Source organism: Rattus rattus, chromosome 1 (genome assembly GCF_011064425.1).
Source record: "Rattus rattus isolate New Zealand chromosome 1, Rrattus_CSIRO_v1, whole genome shotgun sequence".
In the NCBI taxonomy this organism is placed as follows: Eukaryota; Metazoa; Chordata; class Mammalia; order Rodentia; family Muridae; genus Rattus; species Rattus rattus.
The window spans coordinates 272,575,992-272,600,359 of NC_046154.1; the positions used below are offsets into that span (position 1 = coordinate 272,575,992).

Here is a 24,368-nt window from a genome sequence, read left to right on the forward strand (position 1 = left end):
CTGGAATTTGAGTTGGTAAAACAAACAGTTCATTCTGAATGCAAAAGCCAATTCTCTTGCCAAATTACTTGTAATTTTTCAGGGGGAAAAAAAAAATGTGTTCTTCAGGATAGACGAAAAGTGCCAAATTCGGTTCAACATCGCCATCTGGTGGTGAGATGAATTCATAGCACTTACCCCCTCAAACTGCTCAAACAGAAGCAGGTCCGGAGAGACCCTAACGGTGCAAAAGAAACGGTGGAAACGAAGAGCGGTGCGGACACTTAGAATGTAAATTAAAAGCTTTATTGAATAAAAATGTTTTAGGCTAAACAAGATCATGAGGAAACAGATTATTTTACATCTCTAAAACGGAGCTAAATCTCTACAAATGCAAAAAGTCCTCTATCTTAAAACACCCCGCCCCCTTCCTACACATAATTTGGGATTATTAGTTACATACAAGAAATGCACTCGCGTATACTGTTCTAAAGCCTTAATACCAGAGAAGTCCACCTGTGCTCCACAGTGTCTGCCGGCCTGACAGGCTCGCCTGGACGTGGGACTCTGAACTGAGGCGCTGCCTCTTGTCTGTCTGTGTTGTGAGCAGGGTCACCCTGGCCAGGTGGCCCTGGGTGGTGTAAGAATGCCAGCTGAGTAAGCCAGAGAGGTGAAGCCAGTGAGCATTGTTCCTGAACAGTCGGCGTCGGTTCTTGCCCCCAGGTTCTGGCCTGGTTTCCCTTCACTGTGGCCTGTGGGTGGAAACAAACCTTCCTCTGCTAAGTTGCTTCTGCCCAGCGTTTTATCACAACAATGAATCAAAGTAGGACACCGCCTGAGAAGAGAGGCCTAAAATTGATTTACCTCGACCCTGGAAATATCATACCGTGAAAATCGATACATTCCAGAGCCGTAAGGACTGACGAGATCTGCCTCAACCCTGAGGCTTCGGAGGTCAGATCTTCGTTTCTCTTTCGCTTGGAGTGTGGTGGACGGTGATCCACAGTGTCTTATACAAACACTGTGGCTTTCGGTAGGGTGTGAGAGGCCAGGACAGACAGCAGACACCCAGAGTGCAGGCACACAGTGGCATACGGCACTGATTACCTGGGTTCCGTGTCTGGCTCTCTCTCAGAGGTGTTTGTAATGTTGGCTCTGTTTTAACAACTTGTTTATTATTACCGATGAGCCACAGGGGACGTTTGTCAGAGGGTGACCGTGTGCAGGCTTCTCGCTCACCTGGGCGTAGGCTCTGGGGATTGAACTCAGGCGCTGAGGCTTTTGAAACCAGCACCTCACTTGGCCAAAGGTTGCTGTTTTGTGCCTCAGTAATTAAAAGCGCAGAGAGTAGGATGAAAGTAAGTTTCCCATATCTACCAGAGGAAGAAAATGCATTTAAAAAGCTCGAAAGACTAAATATTTGATTTCAGCAGTTGAGTACTAAAAAAAAATTAAAAAAAAATGAAATTGGTAAAATTGCTACACTGTGCCCTTTATGCTAAAGTGCTTCTGGTTAAGAGCTGGGCTCCTGAATGTGTTCTGAATGTCTCTAATTCCACAACGGTCTCTGTAGTGTGAAAATGTGCCTAATATCTAGTCACTTTACTATTGATTCTGGGGGAATGCGGCAGACCATGGGCTGCATCAGTGAGAGAAATCCCTGCTTAGCCCTTCCCTGCTAAAATGTAGGGGTTCTTTGTTTTTGTTTGGTTTTGCTTTTTGAGGCAAGGTTTCTCTGGGTAGCCCTGGCTGTCCGGGAACTTTATAGACCAGGCTGGCCTCCAACTCAGAGAGACTCCCCTACCTGTACCACCAGAGTGCTGGGATTTAAAGGTGTGTGCCACCACACCAGGTTTAAGATGGTGTTTCCACAATGCACTTAGAATTGGTTTTGGGGTGTTGTTTTGGGTTGGTTTTGTTCTGTTTTGCAAGCAGGAATTCATTTCCAAAGTTGCTCCCACGTAAAAGACCCGTGGCGCCGAGCTGCCTGTCTGTGCGCACCACTTGATAAAGGGCAGTGAGTTGCTAACAGGAATCTAAGGCTGGAGGCCGGTCATTCCTCATCCTCATCCTCGTCATAGTACCGGTTTCTCTTTATCTGCTCCTCCACGGACAGCTCTCGGACCACTTCCCCCTCCCAGAACCCGACATCTTGGGATTTTTGATTCTGCGTAGTGAATTCTTTAGCAGTCGTGGTGTCTCCAAAGCCAGGCCAACCGGGAGACTCGGGTTCTAACGGAGACCGCTGTGCCAGGGCGATGTCGTCTTCAGCTATGCTTGCGCCATTTCCTATAAAACTCTCACTCTCCAGCTCAAAAGAACGACTGTCCCTGCCCCTCGGCGCTTCCTCCGCTTCCTCGCTCAGCCAGCGTGATTTTCCCACACTCTCCTTCTCCCCAGAGGGCCTGGCGCTTTCCGTTTGTGTCACTGTCCCTCCTCCGAACTCCTCACTCTGCTGGGGCTCCGGCTCGCTCCAACCCTTCCTGAGGGACGGCGACAAGGGCTTGGGGCTCTTGACCGAGGAGGTTCGAAAGGAAGCCGCGACAGTAAACGGGCGGCTCCTCTCCTTCAGGGACGAAGAGCGCCTCAGCTTCTTCAGGTCCAGATCTACATCCTCCGGAGCCTCCGTCTTGCAAACTTCATCCTCGGGAGGCCACTTGGGCTTTGACACTTTGAACCCTTCCTCCGGGGCACTTCCTGAACTGCCCTGCTCGGCTGGGGGAGGCCAGGCGATCCTCAGCTTCTTGGTCTCCGCTGGCTTATTCTCTTCCCTCTCCTTCTGAGAGGAGGCCTTGGCTTCCATACTCGCGGCCAGCACGCCGACCTTGGCGATGGGGGCATCTTCTACACCCGGGCTATGGGGGGTCTCCCCTGCACTGGGAGGCTGGGCTGGTCTCCCCAAAGTCTCTTCATTTTCACCTTTGCTTGCCCACAGATCCTTATGCTGCTTGTGCCCAAAGCCTTCGTCATAGTTGCCTTTGGACTTGAAGAGTTGGTTGAAGTGAGGCTTACAGTAGATTCTTCCGTGTAAGGATGCATACGTCCCTAGACTGTCACCAAAAGAGAAGACACCGAGTCAGTGACTCTTCCTTTACACTCCCACTTATACCAGCAGGCTTCTGGTAATGCCGGTGTTTTCTGAAGACGTGAGAGGCCTCCTCCCCTTTGGAGGGAAGATACTGTGAATGTGTACCAGGCAAACACTATACTAACAGTGTACCCCAGTCCAAGGAAAATATCTTTAAAAGCGCATAGATGACCTATCCTAATGCCTGACCCTCTTTTTTTTTTTTTGAAAGATTCATTTATTTATTATATGTGTGCACTGTAGTTGTCTTCAAACACACCAGAAGAGGACATCAGATCCCATTACAGGTGGTTGTGAGCCACCATGTGGTTGCTGGGATTTGAACTCAGGACCTCTGGAAGAGCAGTCAGTGCTCTCAACCACTGAGCCATCTCTCAAGCCCTGCCTGATCTTCTTTTAAGGCTTTTTGCTTGTTTGTTTTTGTTTTGTTTTGTTTTAGTTTTTCCAGTGTGTGTGTTTGGGGGGCTAAACGGAGGCTGGCCTTGAAGTTGAAATCCTCCTGCCTTAGTCTCCTGAGTGATAAGATCTCAGGTGTGCAGTGCCATGACTGTCTTTACCTTTACACAAAACTCCTCACTCACAATGCTCACTCCTTGGACTAAGCCTTCCCTGGTCACTATCCTAATGGATATGAATTCCTCGTTTTCAAGTGATTTCATTCTCCTCAGTGAAAATGTTTAAAAATTACTTTTCCTAGAAGTCTGTCTTAACCCACTCATACATTTCTTCAGCATTTATAACCTGTAAGTTCTTTTTTTTTTTTGGAGCTGGGGACCGAACCCAGGGCGTTGCGCTTCCTAGGCAAGCGCTCTACCACTGAGCTAAATCCCCAACCCCATAACCTGTAAGTTCTATCTTCTTCTTCTTCCTAGTTTATCAGCTGTGCTAATTTTAAAATAACGACACTGTAAGAATGGATCCAATGAGCTGCAGATATTTGGTTCTCAGTGTCTAATCCTGACTGGATAAAAGCAAGTCACGCTGACAGGAGAAGGAACAGGTGATAACGCTTTACTGTTTAAATTTTTTTTTTCTTTTTTCTTTTTTTTGGAGCTGGGGACCGAACCCAGGGCCTTGCGCTTGCTAGGCAAGTGCTCTACCGCTGAGCTAAATCCCCAACCCCCAGAACAGGCTATTCTTGAAGTCACAGACTTGAAGTCATAGAGATCCGCCTACCCCTGCCTCTTGAGCGCTGGAATTGAAGCTGTGTGCCCCAGCCCAGGCCACTATATAATAGCTTGTAAAGAATCATAACGGGGGGGCTGGAGAGATGACTCAGAGGTTAAGAGCACTGACTGTGGGTTGGGATTTAGCTCAGTGGTAGAGCGCTTGCCTAGGGAAGCGCAAGGCCCTGGGTTCGGGTCCCCAGCTCCAAAAAAAAAAAAAAAAAAAAAAAGCACTGACTGCTCTTCCAGAGGTCCTGAGTTCAATCCCCAGCAACCACATGGTGGCTCACAACCATCTGTAATGGGATCTGATGCCCTCTTCTGCTGTGTCTGAAGACAGCAGCAATGGATACATAAAATAAATAAATAAATAAATAAATAAATAAATAAATAAATAAATAAATAAATCTTTTATTTAAAAAAAAAAAAAGAATCATAACGGGCTGGAGAGATGGTTCAGTGGTTAACGGCACTGGCTACTCTTCTAGAGGTCCCAGGTTTGATTCCCAGCACCCAGATGGCGGCTCACAACTCTAGTTCTAGGGGATCTGGTGCTTTCTTTTAGGCTTTGCAGACACATGTGCAGGCAAAACACCCATATACATTGAAAAAAATTAAAGGGTCATTGTGGGATGATGTCACGCAGGTGAGGCGGGTACAGGATAGAATGAGGCCTGTCATTGGACGAGAAGGAAGGATGGGCCGGAGAAAAGTTTGAAGGAAGAGGAGGAGACGGGAGAGAAGCCTCCCGGAGAGAACATGGAAGTTGACATTAAGATCCACGCTGTTGTTATGAACATTCTTAAGGGATGGGTGTGTACCGGGCTTTGTATGTTTAGGTGGGCAATTATATCTTATCAATTGGATCCAAGGTTATTGTGTGGTGTGGTTTTTTCATGTGGAGAATTGAATTTGGGAGAGTGTGTGGGACGCCACGGAGTTGGGATGTGTTTCTGGCATGGAAACCTGCCTTGGGAAGTAGATAGGTAGAGAGATGGCTGCCAGGCTCAGAGAGAGGCCTTGAGCAGTGTGATATGGGATGGAGCAGAGTGGGTGAGAGGCTTTGCTGACTGAGACTTAAGATATCTAGCAGATATTTTGGGGTAGTGTGGTGCTGGACCTAGAGCGGGTAAAAAGACTGTTTTATGTTTTATATTTTTACAACAGGTCATAAAATGCTAGTATTTCCCCAAGAGAAATATATGTTTTGTTGAAAAAAATTAATTCAAAGCCAGGTGGTGACGGCACACATGCCTTTAATCTGAGCACCTGGGAGGCAGAGGCAGGTGGATCTCTAGGTTTGGATCCAGCCTGATTTATGGAGTTTCAGGATAGCCAGGACTACACAGAGAAACCCTATCGTGAAAAACAAAACAAAAAACAAGAGAAGAAGGAGGAGGAGGAAGAGGAAGAAAGAGAAAGGAAGGAAGGAAGGAAGGAAGGAAGGAAGGAAGGAAGAAATAAATTAACTCAGTGGGCAGAAAAGGAACTGAAGAGCAGAGATCCCAGAGGCAGATTTTGGCGCCATGTGAAGGAGTGTTATCTACCTAGAGCTACCGCTGGGTCTAGCTATGGTAAGGTACAAAACCCCGTAAGTGTCCTGTAGGTGCCAGGGCGTCTTTCAAGAGGATTCTAGAAGGGTGCCTGCTTGGGGGAGTAAGTGACACCTTGGATACTTCCTTCCCTCTGAAACTATGTAATTAAAATTAATGTGAACTCTTTTCCCAGTCTGCCATATTGATAATTTTCCTTTGATTCCTTCTCCCCACCTTTCTTCAGTCCTGGCGACTGAAGCAAGGGACAGGAATGCTGGGCATTCATTCTACCCCTGGCTACATCCTTCGCCCTCTTTCTTCACACTCAGTTGCTGTGAGCTTGCAATCTTTCTGCCTCAGCTGGGATTCCAAGCCCAGGTCACCAGCCCTAGAATGCCTTGGGATTTAATGGCTTATGGTTCTATGAGGCAACAGGAAAACGTTGTGCTAAATCTGGTCATGGATGCGGGGCTTCATTAGCAGTTCATAGGATCTTAGGCTTCAGTTCATCACCACATCACCACACATCACACCATCACACCACACATCACATCACAGACCACATCATATTACAAATATTACATACTACATATCACACCACATCACACCACACATCACATCACAACATCACACCATCACACCATACATCACAGACCACATCATATTACAAATATTACATACTACATATCACATCACATCACACCACACATCACATCACACATCACAGACCACAGCATATTACAAATATTACATACTACATATCACACCACATCACACCACACATCACATCACACATCATACCACATCACACCACATCACACCACATATCACATCACCACATCACACATCACATCGCACATCACAACATCACATCACACATCACATCGCACATCACAACATCACATCACACATCATACCACATCACATATCATACCACACAACACATCACACGTCACATCACATTACATCACACATCACATCACATTACATCACACATCACACATCACATCACCACATCACACCACATCACACCATCACACCACACATCACATCACAGACCACATCATATTACAAATATTACATACTACATATCACATCACATCACACCACACATCACATCACCACATCATACCACATCATATATCACATCACACAACACATCACACGTCACATCACATTACATCACACATCACATTACATCACACATCACATCACCACATCACACCACATCAAGAAGTTCCCAGCGCCATCATCATTCGTATGAAGGACTCACCACCAGTGTTTTCTGTTTTACCAGGAACCCCAGTAGTGTCAGTGCAGCAGCTTGTGGTGCCCGTGTTCTAAAAGCCTCGGTCCCTGTGCGCTCCCACTCTGCCCACAGAGGCCCGCTTGGGTCTGACTCACCTGAGTTTGTTGTTGCAGTAGGAGCATCGGAAACAGCTGATGTGAAACACCTGCTGGTTGGCCAGGAGCCGTTCCATGGGATACACCGTCTTCTGACACTCCACGCAGCTCTCTCTTGCGGGTGCCTGAAACTTCTAGACAAGGAAGCAGACAATTTCAGCCGCGGCACTGATGACTTGGTTACACCGCCGAGACGGGCCTAGGAGTTAATTCATCTAAGGGCCATTCTCAAAGGAACCACACCTGCTCGGATTCTGCCGGCTGGCTTGTTAGAGCTGGGAGGCTCTCCTGGATTTCTGTACCAAACTACATGGCTGCCCTAAGTGTAGAAGCCTTTGAGGTCAGGTGGGCTTGGGCTGCATTGCAGAGCAAGGTGTAGACAGGCTGAGACAGAGACACAGACAGACACACAGACAACACACACCACAGAAAACACTGGGGATGGAGAGCTGTAGTTAGAAGGTCAGGGAGTAGGAGAAAATGAAATCACAACACAGAAGGAGGAAGTCTGATTCAAGTGGCGGGAAGGAGGTGACTTTAACAACCTTGGGTGGGAGTGTCTGACGCTCAAGTGGAGAGGTGACTGTAACAGCCTGGTGTGTGTTGAGGGGCTGGGGTCTGATGCTAAAGGGAAGGCGGTGCATGTTGGGGATTAGGGAAAGGTATTTCAATTCCAGAGGAGTATCTTTTGCTATTCTCTGGATGGGTTTCATTCTAGCCAAGCTGTCCTCAGACTCGTCGTACTCCCACGGGTGACCCCAACCTTCCCAAGTGCCAAGACTGTATGCATAAGCCGTTACATCTAAATGTGTGTGGCATATTAAAAAAAACTTTTCAAATGTCTACTATCATTTCATTCCTGGATCTATGCGCACACACATCGCTGTGTATGTGTGCAGGTCACAGGACAACTCTGGTGAGTTTGGTCTCCCCTCCTGCCATATGGATTCTGGGGATAAAACTCAGGTCCTTAAGCTCGGTAGTGCTTTTACTTGCTAAGCCATCTTGTAAGAGAAACAGACTACCTTATCGGGCTTCCAGAAGCCTCGACTGCTAACGATACATTGTTTACAGTGTCTGAAAACTAACAGAATGAAAGCAGGGCCCGTTAACGACTCAGTTAACTATGAATTGCTCAGTTGGTGGGGAGCTTGACGAACTTGTACAAAGCCCTGGGTTCACTGCTCACCAATGAGTAAAACTGGGCATGGTGGTACAACACTTGAGTGGTGGAAGCAGGAGGGTCATAAGTTCAAGGTCATCCTCCGCTATACAGCAAGTTTGGGGCAAGCCTATGATTCATGAGACCCTAAAGTCCTCCCTTCAATATATACGGGTTAGCTGTTGTAGCCCTGATAAAAGCCAGAATCCAAAAAAAAGAAAGAAAAAAACCAAAAAAAAACCCAAAAACAACAACAATAAAAAAAAAAACATTGTAAGTGTTTACATGGGTGGGGCCCCAGAAGTCTCTACTCCTGAGTGTGAATACCCCCAACTCCTCCAACACAAAGATTAGATGGCCAAGCACCTCTCACGGGCACCCTAGGCACCCGAGTGGGGCGGAGATGAGCTTGGCTCTCTGCAGAAGATGTAAGACAATAAATAATGCAAATTAATCCCTGGACCAGGAACCTGAATTTAGCTCAGCCTGAGAGGACCAGGTGGTGGGCAAAGCAGACTTTAGATTTAAAAAATAAACCCTAGCGGGTGTGGGTGCTTGCACCTACCATCCCAGTACTTGGGAGGCGCCTGCAAGAGGAAGGCTGCAAGTTCAAAGCTATTCTGGTCTATACAGCAAGTGCCCACCAAGCCAGCCGGGCTAGAGGGAGACCCTATTGTAAATAAACCAAACCACACCAACCAACCAACCAACAAACCAACCGGCCCTGAAGGCAGACTGTAAAAAAAGTCACACTGTTTATTCACTACAAACAAAATCAGTGGGGACTGTTCTCCAAGCAGATTGGGAGGAAACCCAGCTGCAGTGTGGCAGAATGATGGGCAGACGCTCGCTGACTCGCTCGCTGGCTGACTCGCTCGCCCGCTCACACAGCGTCTCAAGGGCTCCGGAAGAGAGCAGAGCCGACTGGAGGGGCAACTCACTTCATTGGGGCAGGGTCCTGAGAGGAAAAATAGAGAAACGACCAAAGGCCGGAGGCTAGCTCGGTTTACCAGTCATGAGGGGAAGTACCTAAGGCTGGCCCATGTTACGGCACAGAGCTGTGGGAGGTCACTAGGCCATTATTTGAATAACAGGTTTCTTTTACAGACACAACTGGATTTAAAGGGAGATACTGTTGCCCCGTTTAATAAGGTTTTCTCTGAAAGGATGAGGTGGCTATTTTTTGGTTTTTGTCTCCCCCCACACCCCCTAAAGCAGGACCTCCATTAAGATGCAGAATAAAACGAGAGAATAACGGTGCAACTGGAGCTACTTGAGAGAAGCCGTCCAAGTCATAACTCAAGTGATGTAAGCAATGGGGTAAATGTGTTTATCGGACTGAGAATCTCCTTCAGTTGCAAAGAGGGGATCCTGTATGTTTAACAGTTGAAATAGATTTGGGAGAACGAGGGGAAGGGACACTGAGAGCATGCGTGTACACATGCATTCATACACACATACATACACACATACACATGCATGCAGGCGTGTACACACACACACACACACACACACACACACACACACACACACAGAAGAAGCACACTGCAACAGGGTGCAGCCCAGGGAATAGAAAGAACTTGAGAGACAGCAAAGGTTTTGCTCACATTAGGAGGAAAGTGGAAGGCAGGAGCAGAGATTAGGTGCCAGGAGCAGGACGCAGTGGCTGGAAGAGACAAATAGGAACCTTCAGTGAATACACAGTAATCCATGTGCCCTGGAGCCCTCAACTGCAGCCGAGCTCACCTAGACTCAGACCCAACAACAGGACCACATTCTAACGAGGCTAAGGGAGGTAAAACCCAGCCCCTCTCAGATCCACCTGGGGCGAATCCAACCTCAGCTGAGAAGGCTTTTATGAGCCCTCACCCACACGAGGACTGTCTTGCTCATAATTGTTCCTCCCTCCTTATTACCTCCCACGCCTGACCCACAGCCGCATTGTTAGGACTTTGTCACCTCCCACACCTGACCCTCAGCTGCTTTCTTCATTGAAGCCTCCCACACCCAAGTGAAAAGTCACCCCTTCCTTGACATCAACTCCACAGCCTGCTACCTGAGCACGGGACCTGCTGCTTCCCGCTGCTTCTATCCGAGTGCCACGGTGTTCTCCTGCTGTTATTTAAGGCTTGTGCAGCGAGGGACTTTAGACTGTCATAAAGACAGGAGCAGTAGTAGCGGCCGTGCCATGCCTTCCCTTTAATTCTCCGTCCTGGGTGTTCAGCCACTTTTCTGTAAAACCCCACCCCCACCCCATGTCTATTCAGACGACAGGAAGCATAGTCAGTGCCTGAAACTCTCCATTACATCCTGCCCATGCCTCCACGACAGGTTGACTTGTCACAGCCATGCCCAGAACCCTGCAGACACGGGAATGTTTGATTCCTTTTTCTATGCCTCATTTCTCACACGGAGACTAAAGTATCAGGGGTATCAGGTGCCTGAGCAAGGTTACAAACAGTCAGAGCAGGATGAGGATGGAAACCCACAGTTCCTATCTCGCAGACCAACGGAGTGTTTTCTAAAGGCCCCTGGGCTGTTCGGGCAAGTCTTAGGAGAAGAGGACAGATACTAATTCAGTGCAAGCACCCTGGTCCTCCCACAGCCAACACGATCACTCGAGTGAGTCTTCGCTTGATTTCAGATTTGAATGTGGAGAGATTGTCCTCTGGTCATTCTGGAGTGAGTGGGGCAATAGACAAACACATTGACCAACACAGTCTTTCCCCTGTGAAGAACATTACAGACCTCCTGTCGACGGGCATCTATCTATCTGCTTTAGGTTAGTTTCCAACTCGTCTACCTGTCATCTGGAATCCTTTCGACACTTTGCCTTACGCACGCTCGCTTTCAGTCTGACGAAGGCAGGCGTGTAGGTGGCATATCCGCTGATGAGGGGGGAGGGAAACAGCTGGCAACAGAACGGGAGGCTAGGCCGGTTGACAAAATGAAATCGGAAAGAATTCTACACTGAGGTCAGACCTCCGTTCATCAGATGGATACCGCAAATGCTATTCATTCTTTCCTTCTGGGTTTGTGCAAAACAGCGAGGTAATAAAACTGGAATTCTTTGCCACGCAGTAAATGGTGGAAGGCGGCTCTGCGTAGCCTGCAGCTTCTGAAGGAAACTCTCTGTGAAGCCCTTCTCAGGACATTCACATCCCAAATAGACTGTCTCTAATAGACTTGTCCCTACGAGAGGAGGCCCAGGAGCTGGGAAAAGCAGCGACAGAATCCTGGTGACCTTTGGTCGTGATTCTCCTAGCTTTGTAAAAGAACATAAAACCAGGCTGGGGGCAGTGGGGACCTGACTGGAAAAAGTTTGCATATCATGTATGAGGTTCTCCATCTCTAACACCATACACTAAAACCACAAAGCCTCTTATCCCTGCCCACAGAGGACAGCAAGACAGACACGGGAAGGGGCACCTGCACGCTTGTCCTTCCAAATGGCTGGTTGTGCTTTCTTTCCTTATCCATCAGCAGGACCATCTGAGGAAGCTGGGGACAAATTGGTGACCCTCAGGGTTGGTCACATCCTCTTGCCTTTTCTTTTCTCCTGGGTCTTGGTCTTTCTCCCATACCCCACCACTGTTAATTAAACCCCTGCTGTGCCAAGCCTGGTGGTAAATCCAGTACTGTAATCCTAGTACTTGGGAGGGAGACACAGCAGGATTACAAGTTTAAGGCTAGCCTGAGGTATACAGTGAACTGAGGCCAGACTGGGCTGAATAGTGAAATCCTATCGCAAAACAATTTTTGAAAAGTTGTTAAAAATCCCCAAGGTCGGGGAGGGGGAGGTGGCTTATGGACAGGAAACTGGGAAAGGGAATAACATTTGAAATGTAAGTAATTGGGCTGGAGAGATGGCTCAGTGGTTAAGAACACTGGCTGCTCTTGTAGAGAACTTGGGTTCAATCCCCAGCACCCATACAGTGGCTCATAGCCATCTGCAATTACTGTTCCAGGAGATCGGTCCCTCCTCAGGGACCAGGCAGATGACAAACATTCGTGCAGGCAAAACACTGGAGAGCTGAGATTAAGGGAGTGTGATATCATGCCCAGCAACATTTATTTTTGTTTTATGTGCATGCGTGTTTTATTTCCGTGTATGTTATGTGTGCTGTATGGGCACCTGGTGCTCAAGGAGGACAGAGGATGGCATTGGATCCCCTGGAACTAGAGTTACTGATGTCTGGGCTGGAGAGACGGCTCAGTGGTTAGGAGCACTGACTGCTCTTCCAGAGGTCCTGAGTTCAAATCCCAGCAACCACATGGTGGCTCACAACCATCTGTAATGGGACCTGATGCCCTCTTCTGGTGTGTCTGATGACAGCTACAGTGTACTTACATAGAATAAATAAATCTTTAGAGTTACTTAAGTTTGTGAGCTACTCTGTGGGTGCTGGGAATCGAACCAAGGCCCTCTGCGAGGGCACTCAGTGTTCTAAACCACTGAGCCAACTCTCCAGTCACCTGCGATTTTTACATTAAAAAAAAATATCTTGAAATTGTTTGAGTTCCCTGCTTAGGATGCCCTAGTTTCCAGTAACAGGCAGGCACTAAGAACAGATCCCCCACCCCACCCCCCAGGATGCGTGGGACTCAAAAAGATCTATTTTGAGTGAGCAAGTATATTCTTTGCTACATGTAATTTCCCAAAGTAGAGAACTGACTTCTGATGCAAAGTCTGGAGCCACGAGACCAGTTACGACAGCAGCTCTTGCCAGACACACTTACTGAAGTATTTCTCTTGCCTACAGGCTCCAAGGGGCCTTTAAGCAAGAGGAAACAAACAGCCCTGAGACAAAGGGGAGCTAAGATGAGTCCCACGCACCGCTCCACACACCTTTAGAGCCTTGGACTACTGACAAACACAAGGAACCGGGCAGCGTGCCCTAGTCTTTCGCACAGGCTTCACGCCCTGAGCTGTGTGTGCAGAGGCTGATGACCAGAGACAAAGGAGCCCACATAACTCTGAGGTAAGCACAAAGAGATCTGTCTACAGCCAAGTATCTCCTCTGACCAACTAGGAACACCTGTGTGATATCCTCTCACACAGCTTTCATTGGCTCGGGGCCTGGAGTCTGAATCAGAAGGGATTTCATTCCAGAACTGGGCCAGCATAACCAAGCCCTGCGTCACCTAGACAAACAGGCAAGGCCATGTTGAGGAATAATGTTCTCAAGACTAGATGTTAGCTCTCGGATAAACCAGGGCTCAGATTCCTCAGTGACAGAGAATCCATAGCCAGGTCTGTCTTATGAGTCATTGTTTTATACACAAAGGGTCAGTTTCAGTGCATAGTCCAGGCCAGCCTGGAACTTAACATCCTACTGCCCCATCCTCAACATGCACCACCATCCCTGAGTTTAGTACCATTTTCTTTTTCATTTGAGTTTTCGTGCGTGCGTGTGCGTGCGTGTGTGCTTGGCGGGGGTGGTTTGAAACACAGTGTAGGCATTCAAAGGACAGCTTGCAAGAGCTGGTTCCTTTCATGTGGGCTCAAACAGCTTGTCAAGTGCCGGGCCACTTCACTGGTAGGGTTGGCAAATTTCATGTCAACCAGACACATATTAGAGTTATCTCAGAGGAGGGAAACTCAAGAAAATGTCTCTATAAGACTGGGCTGTAGACAGGCCTGTAGAACATTTTCTTAATTAGTGATTTACCTGGGGGGGGAATGGGGGCAACCCATTGTGCAGGTGAGGTCACCCCTGGAAGCAGGCTGAGCAGGCCATGGGAGCAAGGCAGTAAGCAGCGCCCCTCGTGGCCTCTGCATCAGCTCCTGCCTCCAGGTTCCTGTCCAGCATGAGTCCTGCCCTGATTGATCCAGTGATGGACACTGATGTGGAAGCGGAAGCTGAATAAACCCCTTCCTCCCCAACTTGCTTTAGTCAAAGTGTTTATCACAGTGGCAGGGACCTAACTAGGACACTGGTCTACTTTTCCTGTCTCTTTCTGGAGAGGTCTGGAATGGAACCCAGAGTCTCACAGATTAGGAAAGTACTCTACCCCAGAGCCAGGGCGGGGCCCCAGCTAACACACCCTCTATCCTTTAAAAAAATCATTTTTATTGTTTTAATGCATGTCTGTGTGTGGTGTGCTTATGTAGCTGCAGATACCCAAGGAGACCAGAGGCGTCGCCTCTCCTTGGAAACAGAGTTAGGACAGCTAAAGGCTGCTTAGTGTGGATGCTGGGAATCAAACTCAGGTCTTCTGCAGGAGTGTTCTGTGCTCTTACGCATGCATCTCTCTAGCTGTCCCCTCCTCGCTTTAAATCTACTTTTGACCCAGAGTCACAAGCCAAACCTTGACCTCTGGGCAGACGTGCAGGGGGAGCAAACCCATGGTACTGGCTACCTGGCCGGGCTCAGATCTTTCTGCTCCCTTTAAACGTTTCTTCTTGTTTGCTCCCTGCCCTCCTAATCTGCCCTTTTTAAATGCTGGATTCCTCTGCTTTCTCTTTTTGTTTCAGACACTCGTGCTCTGTTTCCTTCATCCTTTTTGTGAACTGACGGGTTCATTCGCACACCAATCATGGAAATCCTCACAGCACACGTGTGCATGGCCATGGCGCAGCATGAATTGCCCTAAACCCAGTCTATCTTTCAGCTTCTCTGAAGCTGAGATCTTTAAAAACAAAACCCAGGGCTGGAGAGATAGTTCAGCGGTTAAGAACACTGACTGCTCTACCAGAGGTTCTGAGTTCGAATCCCAGCAACCACATGGTGGCTCACAACCATCTGTAATGGGATCTGATGCCCTCTTCTGGTGTGCCTGGAGACAGCTACATTGTTCAAGGGCATATCCCAAGAGAAGGACAAATGAGGAAGGACGTGTGGGTGTCACTCCTAACAGGAGTGGCTCTGCACTGACCAACATGCACTGACAAGTCTCTTAGCAACCCTAACAAGAAGTGTACAGGAAAACTGATTCTTTCTGTATACACGTGTGTTGATGTGTGTGTGAAGGTGTGTGTGGAGGTCAGAGGTCAATGCCAGGTACCCTGTTCAGTCACTTCCCATCTTCTTTTTTTTTTTGGCTAGACTGGCTGGCCAGTGAGCCCCAGACATTCTCCAACCTCTGCCTCTCCAGCGCTGACTGGGTTTACGGTCCCGCATCTCCATGCCCAGCTTTTTATAGCCATGCTGGGAGAGCCAAGTCCAGGTCTCCGTGATTACGCAGGAAGCGCTTCTACTCTCCTGGGCTATCACAGCAGCTCCGCCCCCTTTTGTGTTGTTCTGTGTATGAGTGCTTTGCCTTCGTGTACATATATGTGCACCACATGCATTCCTGGTATTCCAGGAGGCCAGAAGAGGATGGTAGACCTCCTGGAACTGGAGTTACAGATGGTCGTGAGCCACCATGTGGGTGCCAAGAATTGACGGTGTGGTCCGGGTCCCAGCTGCGTGCTGCAGGTCGTCGGAAAGACCCATAGGTGTCCTGACCAGTGAGCCTTCTCTCCTGCCCATGAAAGCGACTCTTAAGCACACCCTACTGGCATTCCGTCCAGGAAAGCACAAACAGATAATGCTGAACAGAACAATGAAAACTGCAACACGCCATGGGGCTGTAGAGATGGCTCAGTGGTTAGGAGTGCTGGCTGCTCTTCCAGAGGTCCTGAGTTCAAATCCCAGCAACCACATGGTGGCTCACAACCATCTGTAATGGGATCTGATGCCCTCTTCTGGTGAGTCTGAAGACAGCTACAGTGTACTCACATATATAAAATAAATAAATAAAAATTCCAGGACACATACCAGTAACTTCAAAAAAAAAAAAAATACTAAAAGTAAAAAATTGCGACTCACAATACTGAAAACAAGAGCCTAGGACTCAGAGAGCCACCGTACCTTCGCTGTTTTGGAAGGAGAACTTTCCGGAAGACTGGAGGTCCTGGCGTCAGGACTCAGCGGCTTAGTGTGCATGGGCTGCTGGACCTCACTCTTCCCCTGGGAGTTACCTGGTGAAGTCACACAAGACAGGCATTTTAGAGTAGCTCATGCAAACCTCACGAAGGGATCTTCGAAGAAGCGAGACATGGGTACTTTCCACCAGGGAGCGGTCGGTCCTTTCAGCATCAGGAAAAACCCTGCGTTTCTGTTGAAGAAGGTTCTCAACTGAAAGCACCTGGGCTCCCCCAGGAGTCAGGCTGTCACTAAGACTTTCTCAACCTGCAGCACGTGGCTGGGACCTGGACCACGCCGTGCATCATTCTGCTCTGGAGCCTTTGCCATTTCTGAAGGCCGTGTATAGACTCTGACAGGTTCCTGGTACTTTGTAATCCCAGTAACTTCCAGGGTGCTTCGGCCGAAGCTGGGAAAGCGTGGGATAGGTGTTGAGTCGCCAGCCATTCCTTGGAAACATTTTTTTTTTTTTTTTGGTTCTTTTTTTCAGAGCTGGGGACCGAACCCAGGGCCTTGCGCTTCCTAGGCAAGCGCTCTACCATTGAGCTAAATCCCCAACCCCTCCTTGGAAACATTTTTGACACAGGGTGTGTAGCCTGTGTAGCCCTGGCTGGCCCGGAACTGAGATAATTATCAAGAAAACCTTAATGTGACAGTATCATTCTCTTATCAAGAATTAAAAAAAAAGGTAAGCTAGCCACAGTGGTGCACATCTTCAATCCCAGCACTGGGGAGGCAGAGGCAGGTGGATCTCTGTGAGTTCGAGGCCAGCCTCATCTACAGAGTGAGTTCCAGGACAGCCAGGGCTACGGAGAGAGACTCTGAATATTAGAATCGGAAGTGGTCCAGTATCTAAGCGTGTGACGCACGTCTTGCGTCTGTAACTGCCCCATACAGGAGTCCGAGGCAGGAGGGATCAGCTTCCTCTACACGATGAACTCCAGGCCCACAGTGTGTAGTGAGACTGTGTCCAAAATCAGAGATGGTAAGAGTCAAGTCAACACCAAATCTTTTATCTTTGAGAAAACAGGCTTAGAATACTCCAGAACAGGATAAAATTATATGAAAATTTAGCACGTGAGCAGGAAAATCCCTAGGCCTTCAAAATGTTCTTCAAAAATTAATCACTCTCTCCTGAACGTCCTCTATTCAGAGCAAAATGTCAAGATTGGTTTATGTGGCTTCAGACCTGGAAGAGTTTAGTACGGACATAGGATAAGTTCGATGAGAGAATGTTGTTAGACGTATTCTTTCAGTTAGGGCCAGAGCGATGGCACAGTGGTTAAGAACATTGGCGACTACTCCAGTCCTCAGGGATCTGATGCCATCTTCTGGCCTTGAGAGACACTACAGACAACTACAGGCAAACACCCACACACGGTAAGTGAAAAATCTCAAAAACTGAAATATTCTCTTTATCCTATGTTAACCACATTTAATTTTTTTCTTTCTTTTTGGCCTTTTCAAGATGAGGTTTCTCTGTGTAGCCCTGGCTGTCTGGGAACTCACTCTGTAGATCAGATTGGTCTTGAACTCACAGAGATCTGTCCACCTCTGCCTCCCGAGTGTGTGTGTGTGTGTGTGTGGGGGGGGGGTTAATGGTGCGTGCCGTCACTGCTGGCTAATGGCGTTTAACTTAACTTCTCCCCGAGCTATGACATGTGTGAAGGGTATCCAGCACCAGCCCTCAACGCCCAGGCCCTGGTGAGATTGGTTGCTGGGTCTGGTATATTCCTTCCTCCACAGACAATAAGAGGAGGGGAACCCCCACCACGGAGCTCACAGCAAATACTTACAGGTGTCATCTTCTGCAGGGACAGGGTGGGCCACCAGGCTATTCTCAGTTGCAGAAACCTGCAGGAATAAAAAAGATTAAGGAGGATTAAGAAGCACATTAAAAATACAAGAGCAAAGGGTGCCAGTGCCATAAAATCCTGCTGACTCCAGTTAGTCACTGGCAGCCTGAGGGGGAATAACGGCCCCAGAACAGCTGAGCATTTAAACGAGAGGCAGCAAACGTCTTTTATGAGGATATTAGCGTGCCTCTCAATTACAGAGGAACGCTAGAACAGACAGCACTCAGCTGCCAAGCCAGTATCATCTCCCTCATAAAGAACTCTCAAGCCATGTCTTAGGAAGAAAAACCCCCGGAATCGAGAAGAACAAACCCCTCATATGGTGCCGAGTACGCTCCGTGACGAGGAAAAGTAATGTATTAAACCCGGGAGTTACTCTTACTCTCATTTTCCTATTCAAGTGTTTTTTTTTTTTTTTTTTTTTTTTTTGTGAAAAGGTTGTGCAATGGGGGGGTGGAGGCAGGAGGATCAGGAGTTGAAGATAGTCCCCTGCTACACTGTGAGTTCAATGTTAGCCTCGGCTACGGTATAACCTGTCTCAGAGGGGGTGGGGGGAAGCAGGAAAAAGAAAAGAGAAAAGCCAGGAGTCGAGAGTGGGCTCATTTGAAAGACCCAGATTTAATTCCCAGCACCTACATGGTGTCTCACAATCATCAACACAATACTCTAGTCTCAGGGGATCCGGCCACCTTTTATGACCGCTTCAGGTGTCAGGAACAAACACAGTGCATAGACATACATACAGGAAACATTTAGACACATAAATAGTAATATATAGAAATCTAAGGGAAAACAAACCAAAACACTGCCATACCCTGGAGGGGGGACACGGGGAGGGAGCAATGGGGATACAGGGGAGGGGATGGGGGAGGAACAACAAAAACCAACAAAAAATTTTCAGTTTTTTAACAAGAAGCAGATCTTATGTCTAGGTGTATATCTCTTTCCTCAGAAGCCATCAACTTTAAGTAAACGAACTCTCTCCCTCCTTTTTACAGGCGGTCTACCTTCTGTGTCTAAGATCTCGATGCTGGATTGAGTAGGTGATACCCAGTGTATGTATCAAGGTGTTTAATGAGCTGAATACATTCACAATGGAGACGATGCGGTTGGCCGACCACACTCGAATGCCAGCATTTTCCCCCCTAGTCTCCTTTCACTACAGGAATCCTACCTTGGCAGAAGATGAACCAGGATAATCACATTTGACATTTACCGAGTGTTTACTCTGTACCAAGTATCGGACTGATGGCCTCACGCACGGCATTTCATTCAGTGACTTGAAATACATTTTTCTGAAAGTTGTGCTTGGTTAGAAAAAGGCCTTTGCTGCTGGCAGGTTAGCACATGCCTGTAACCTCAGCCCTTGAGAAATCACAGAGGTAGGAGGGGCCAGAAATCCAGGGTCATGCTTGCTAACACGGCCTGTACTACATGAGACCCTATGACTCAAAACCAAAGCCAGACAAGACTCTTAGCTCTTGAGAATTTGTAGGAGCACCCATCCTGGGATATTGTCCCCTCCCCTTTAATCTGGTCCCCTTGAACCTGTTGGGTACACTTAAGGTTGACATCACTGCCCATTGGCAGACAGAACACACTGACTCAGAAACTCACAGGTAGGCGCACCAGAGACCATGCTCAGACATCTCACTAAAGGAAGAACAGCAGCTTGACAAAGCGTGGTATTTCAAGAAAGATTCCTTGGGGCTGGAGAGATGGCTCAGCAGTTAAGAGCACTGGCTGCTCCTGCAGAGAACCTGGGCTCCATTCCCAGCAACCACTCGGCAGCTCACAACCGCCAGTAACTCCGGTTCTGGAGGATCCAATGCGGTTCTCAATTCTCAAAGGATAAATACACCCCCACCCCCACCCCCACCCCGCCCTGTGTGTGCGTTGCTTTTTTAAAGAACATTTCCTGCAGCACTAATGTCCTTTTGCAGCAGGCTGAAGTTCAAACGGAGCTTAGGCACTGGTTAACAAAAGGTGGCGAGGTGAGGCTCTGAAGTCCTACAGACTCGGACACAGCCCAATGCTCACAAACTCACAGGACGTGCAGGAAGAGGATCTACTCCCTGCCCCCTTCCTCCCCACCCGATCTCCGCGTTATGATTCACTGCAACCCGTGCTCCTTTATGCTGTAATTAAAATGTTCTGATCTTTCGGTTCAGCCCAGAGTTCTAATTTCAAATCAAATCAGCATGGGGACAATCAGGAATTAGGCACAAAAATTAAAGCCGCACGACCATGATCTTCCAGATAAGTATTTCTTCAGATTCGCTCCTGAGGTAACGACGGGGGTGGGGGTGGGGGGGCACATATTTCAATGCTGTGATTTTTTTTTTTTTAAATTTACAGACTATAAGGAAAATTCCAAACGTATCTGCTTGTTATATTTGAGAAACGGCTTTCACTGAGTAGTACGGGGGACTCCTTTAGTCCACTCAAGTGGGGCAGGGGCTGACAAGCCTCTACGTTTCAGGCCAGCCTAGTCTACCTGGCAATTCCAAGCCAGCCAGGACTACAGGGAGAGACACTGTCTCAGAAAATTTTAAGGGGTTGGGGATTTAGCTCAGTGGTAAAGCACTTGCCTAGCAAGTGCAAGGCCTTGGGTTCGGTCCCCAGCTCCGAAAAAAAAAAAATTTAAAAAGAAAGAAAGGAAGAAAAAGAGCTCACTTACGAAGTTCATTATTTGTTTTAAAGGTCTGCTTTTAGAGGCAGGGGGAGGGGGGTGGGAGAGGGGGGCCCCACGGGGGAAATCGGGAAAGGGGATAACATTTGAAATGTAAATAAAGAAAATATCCAATTAAAATAAATAAATAAATAAGGAAAAAAATGAAGATCCGCTTTTGTTTTCTACGTGAGCGCTCTGCCTTGTGTGTACGCATGTGCACTGTGTACGTTCAGAAGAGGGTGCTGGCTCCCTGCAACCTAACACACGCAGCTGTGAGCTGCTATGCGTACGCTGGGAATTGAACCTGGATCCTCTGAAGAGCAGCCAGCGCTCCTAACTACGGAGGCCTCTCTCCAGCGCGGTATGACGTCTATTTGAGGAGTCTAGGACGGTTACCTGCTGCAACTAAACCGTCCGTCTAATTGTGATTGGCTGAGCTCTCTCCGTGGCCTCCCACTGATGTCTGACCACCTGGCCGAATCAATCAAACAGCAACTCCTAAGAGCGCAGTCCCAGGCCTCTGCACTCCACTGTGCCTGTGCGTCTATTCTTTTTTTCTTTTATTCTAATGCCACTTCTCCACGCCCTTGGCCCATCCCTGCACATTCCTCAGGGTTTGGCTCAGACGTCATCTTCCTGAAGAAGTCATCTTAGCTAGCTCTGAATTCCACGGCCCCACCATCTCTCAGGAAACCTACCCTAGTGATTCTTGACAGTTGAGATGCTAGAAGGTTGGCTTGTTAGTGCTCTTGCGCATGAAGGACTCGAGGCTTGGGGAGAAGGGGGAGAGGGAGAGGGAGGGAGAGGGGGAAGGAGAGAGGGGGAGAGAGAGAGGGAGAGGGAGGGAGAGGGGAAGGGGGGGAGGAGAGGGAGGAGGGAGAGGGGGGGGGAGAGAGAGAGGGAGAGAGAGAGAGGAGGGGAGGGACAACCTGAACGAGAATAAACGTTTGTGTGCTGCTCTCTTTGTCTTAAGTGGGTCTTGCTGGCCTCGGACTTTCCGTGCACACCATGCTGGCATTAAACTCACGGCCCTCTGGCCTTTGCTTCTTTCATTGGTTCTGGGGTTACCGGTACCTGTGACTATGCCTGGCTCAGCCTTTAGGTCAGCCCTCCCATTATGTTAATTAATTGATTATTACACGTGTGGAAGTCCGAGGACGTCTCGCAGGAGCCGGCTCTCTCCTTCCACCATGTCAGTCCTGGAGACTGGACTCAGGCCCTCAGCTTTGCCTGCACGCGCCTTTCTCTGGGAGGCCATCTCGCTGCCCCAGCCTTTAGTTTCTAAGTGTCGCATCTCTTATGCGTAACAAACCGCCCTGAATGAGGGCTGGAGACATAACCCAGTGGCAGAACACTTGCCTAAGTGTGCGGGGCCTTGGGTTAATCACTGCTGTAGCAAAGCCAAGACCAAACAAATAAGAGTGCTGTCAAGGGCTGGACAGATGGCTCAGCGGTTAAGAACACTGACTGGGCTGCTCTTGCAGAGGTCCTGAGTTCAAATCCCAGCCACCACGGAGGGGGGGTGTCTTACATCCGTCTATAATGGGATCTGATGCCCTCTTCTGGCACTCAAGTGTATATGCAGGTAGAGCACGCACATAAAATAAATAAATCTTAAAAAAAAAAAAGAGCCGTGTGAAAAGCTTGTACTCTCAGTGATTCAAGAGGCTGAGGCAGGAGGATGGCTGGAATGTCCGAGTTCAAGATGAGCCTGAGCGACAGAGACCTTCATCTCAAAACTAGACAACATCTCAGGGCTGGAGATGGCTCAGAGGTTTAAGGCATTTGCTTTTCCTGCAGAGGACCTGGGTTCAATCCCCAGCACCCACCCACATGGTGGCTCACAACCATCTGTAACTCATCCTCCGACTCTGAGGGCACCGGTCACTCACACAGTGCACATACATTCCTTCAGGCAAAACACTGTACACATACAGCAAAGTAACTTTTAATCGAGTCTTTAAAAATAAAAATTACATTTCTGCTCAGGCTTTTATAAACGGCTTTAGCTTCTCACCTTCTGAGCATTTGCTGAACAAAACAGTTTTCCAATGATGGCTCATTACTTGGTCAGCTGTGAATCGCGAAGCTTCCTAACTGAAATTTATGTGGACCTGCAGAACTGACAATCTGCCCTGGCAGCTGCCACCAAATTCCCAGACACTGCAGCCTGGAGTCAGACTCCTTTCTAATTTTAAGCACCTAATGTAGAACACATGCTTCCCTGGCAACTGGACGCCGGCGTTCTGACCTACCTTGCTCCCTTCCTGATGGATGCTGCAGGCCTCGGGGCTGGGGGGCATGTTCTCCTTCTGCTCCCATTTGTGAGTTTTGCTTTCACTGGGTTTCAGCTCACTCTACAAAATAAAAAATAACACGTGATCTCGAGAACGCCTAGCATGCTGTCCTCTTCACGGCCTTCTTTCGAATGAACGTGGCATGTCTAGTCTCTCTCCTAGAACTCAGGTCAAATCAACCCCATGACACAAGCAAACCCACAGACCAGTGAGAGGGCCAAAGCAGCTGTGCGGACGCGTACCTCCGAGCTAAAGATCTGTGTGCCTGTCTCAAACCGGATGCTCGTACTGGATACTCATCGGAATACAGACACACCGAGGTGGACACCCCCAGCCCACCCCCCGGCACACTGCATTCTTGTGATTCCCTCCCCCAACAGCACGGCTCGTGAAAGTGCAAAGCTTGTGAGTTTTATCCAGAAAAGCCCATTCTGGAGTGGGGACAGGGGATGCCAAGTGCCAAGAATTAAGGAAATATACTGACCACAGATATAAAGGCTCGGCCTGGAAAGAAAGACAGGGATGATGATGGGTACGTGTAAAAACCGAAATTACATCAGTGATGCCATAAACAATCTTTTTCCCTGGAGCTTTCGAAAACAAGTTTTTCCACAGAAAATTCATAAAAGCGTACCTTAACCTGTGTTTCATGACAAAGCCTCAACATTAAAACAAAAACAAACAAACAAACAAACAAAAAAAACCTATGCATTTGTACCACCATGAGGACTCTGGGAGTAGAATGTTAACGAATCTACTAGTTGGAAATAAAACCAGCCAAGGAGGGATATGAAGATGGACTTTCCCTAGTTTAGCTTTACTGTGCTTTCTTTCCCATGGCCCCCATGCCTCCTTTCTCTCTTTCTGACAGGCTCTCACGCAGTCCATGCTGGCCTCAGACTTATTAGATAGCCAAGGATAACCCTGAATTTTTGATCCCCCTGCCTACACCTCTCAGGTACCCAAGTGTTGCCACATTCAGTTCAAGGTGGCCCTGGTGGTTAAACCCAAGATTGTGTCCCAGAGGCCACTCCACGGACTGGGCTACATTTCCAGCCCCTCTCCCTGAGTTGTGAGCCTTTAGGCTCAGGAGGGAACAAACCACCTCGAAGCCACAGAGCTAACAAAGGTGGGGGGAGGGGATGAGTTTGCTAAGGTCAGCTACTCCAGAGTGGGCACCCTTTGCTCTGGAAGAGCGCCTACCAGGAGGAGAGGGCCACCGAACTGCCCTAACTTACTGTCTGGTCTCAGAGCCCTCCTCTAAGCAGCTGCCGAGGACAGTTGTGTCCTGTGAGGA

The 24,368-nt window shown here is 48.3% G+C and overlaps 1 protein-coding gene across 1 annotated transcript in view; it reads right to left on the reverse strand.

The window, feature by feature from the left end:
• Positions 1 to 379: 379 nt before the first annotated feature.
• The window catches only part of Lima1 (LIM domain and actin binding 1), a 65,687-nt gene continuing 41,698 nt past the window's right edge, over positions 380 to 24,368 (reverse strand). Inside the window, exons 6-10 of the mRNA XM_032886501.1 lie at positions 23,030 to 23,131; positions 18,041 to 18,098; positions 16,191 to 16,300; positions 7,173 to 7,306; positions 380 to 3,029 (exon numbers count right to left, since the gene is read on the reverse strand). Of these exons, the coding sequence (XP_032742392.1) occupies positions 2,033 to 3,029; positions 7,173 to 7,306; positions 16,191 to 16,300; positions 18,041 to 18,098; positions 23,030 to 23,131 (1,401 nt within the window). The 3' untranslated portion in view covers positions 380 to 2,032. The remainder of the gene's footprint in view (positions 3,030 to 7,172; positions 7,307 to 16,190; positions 16,301 to 18,040; positions 18,099 to 23,029; positions 23,132 to 24,368) is intronic.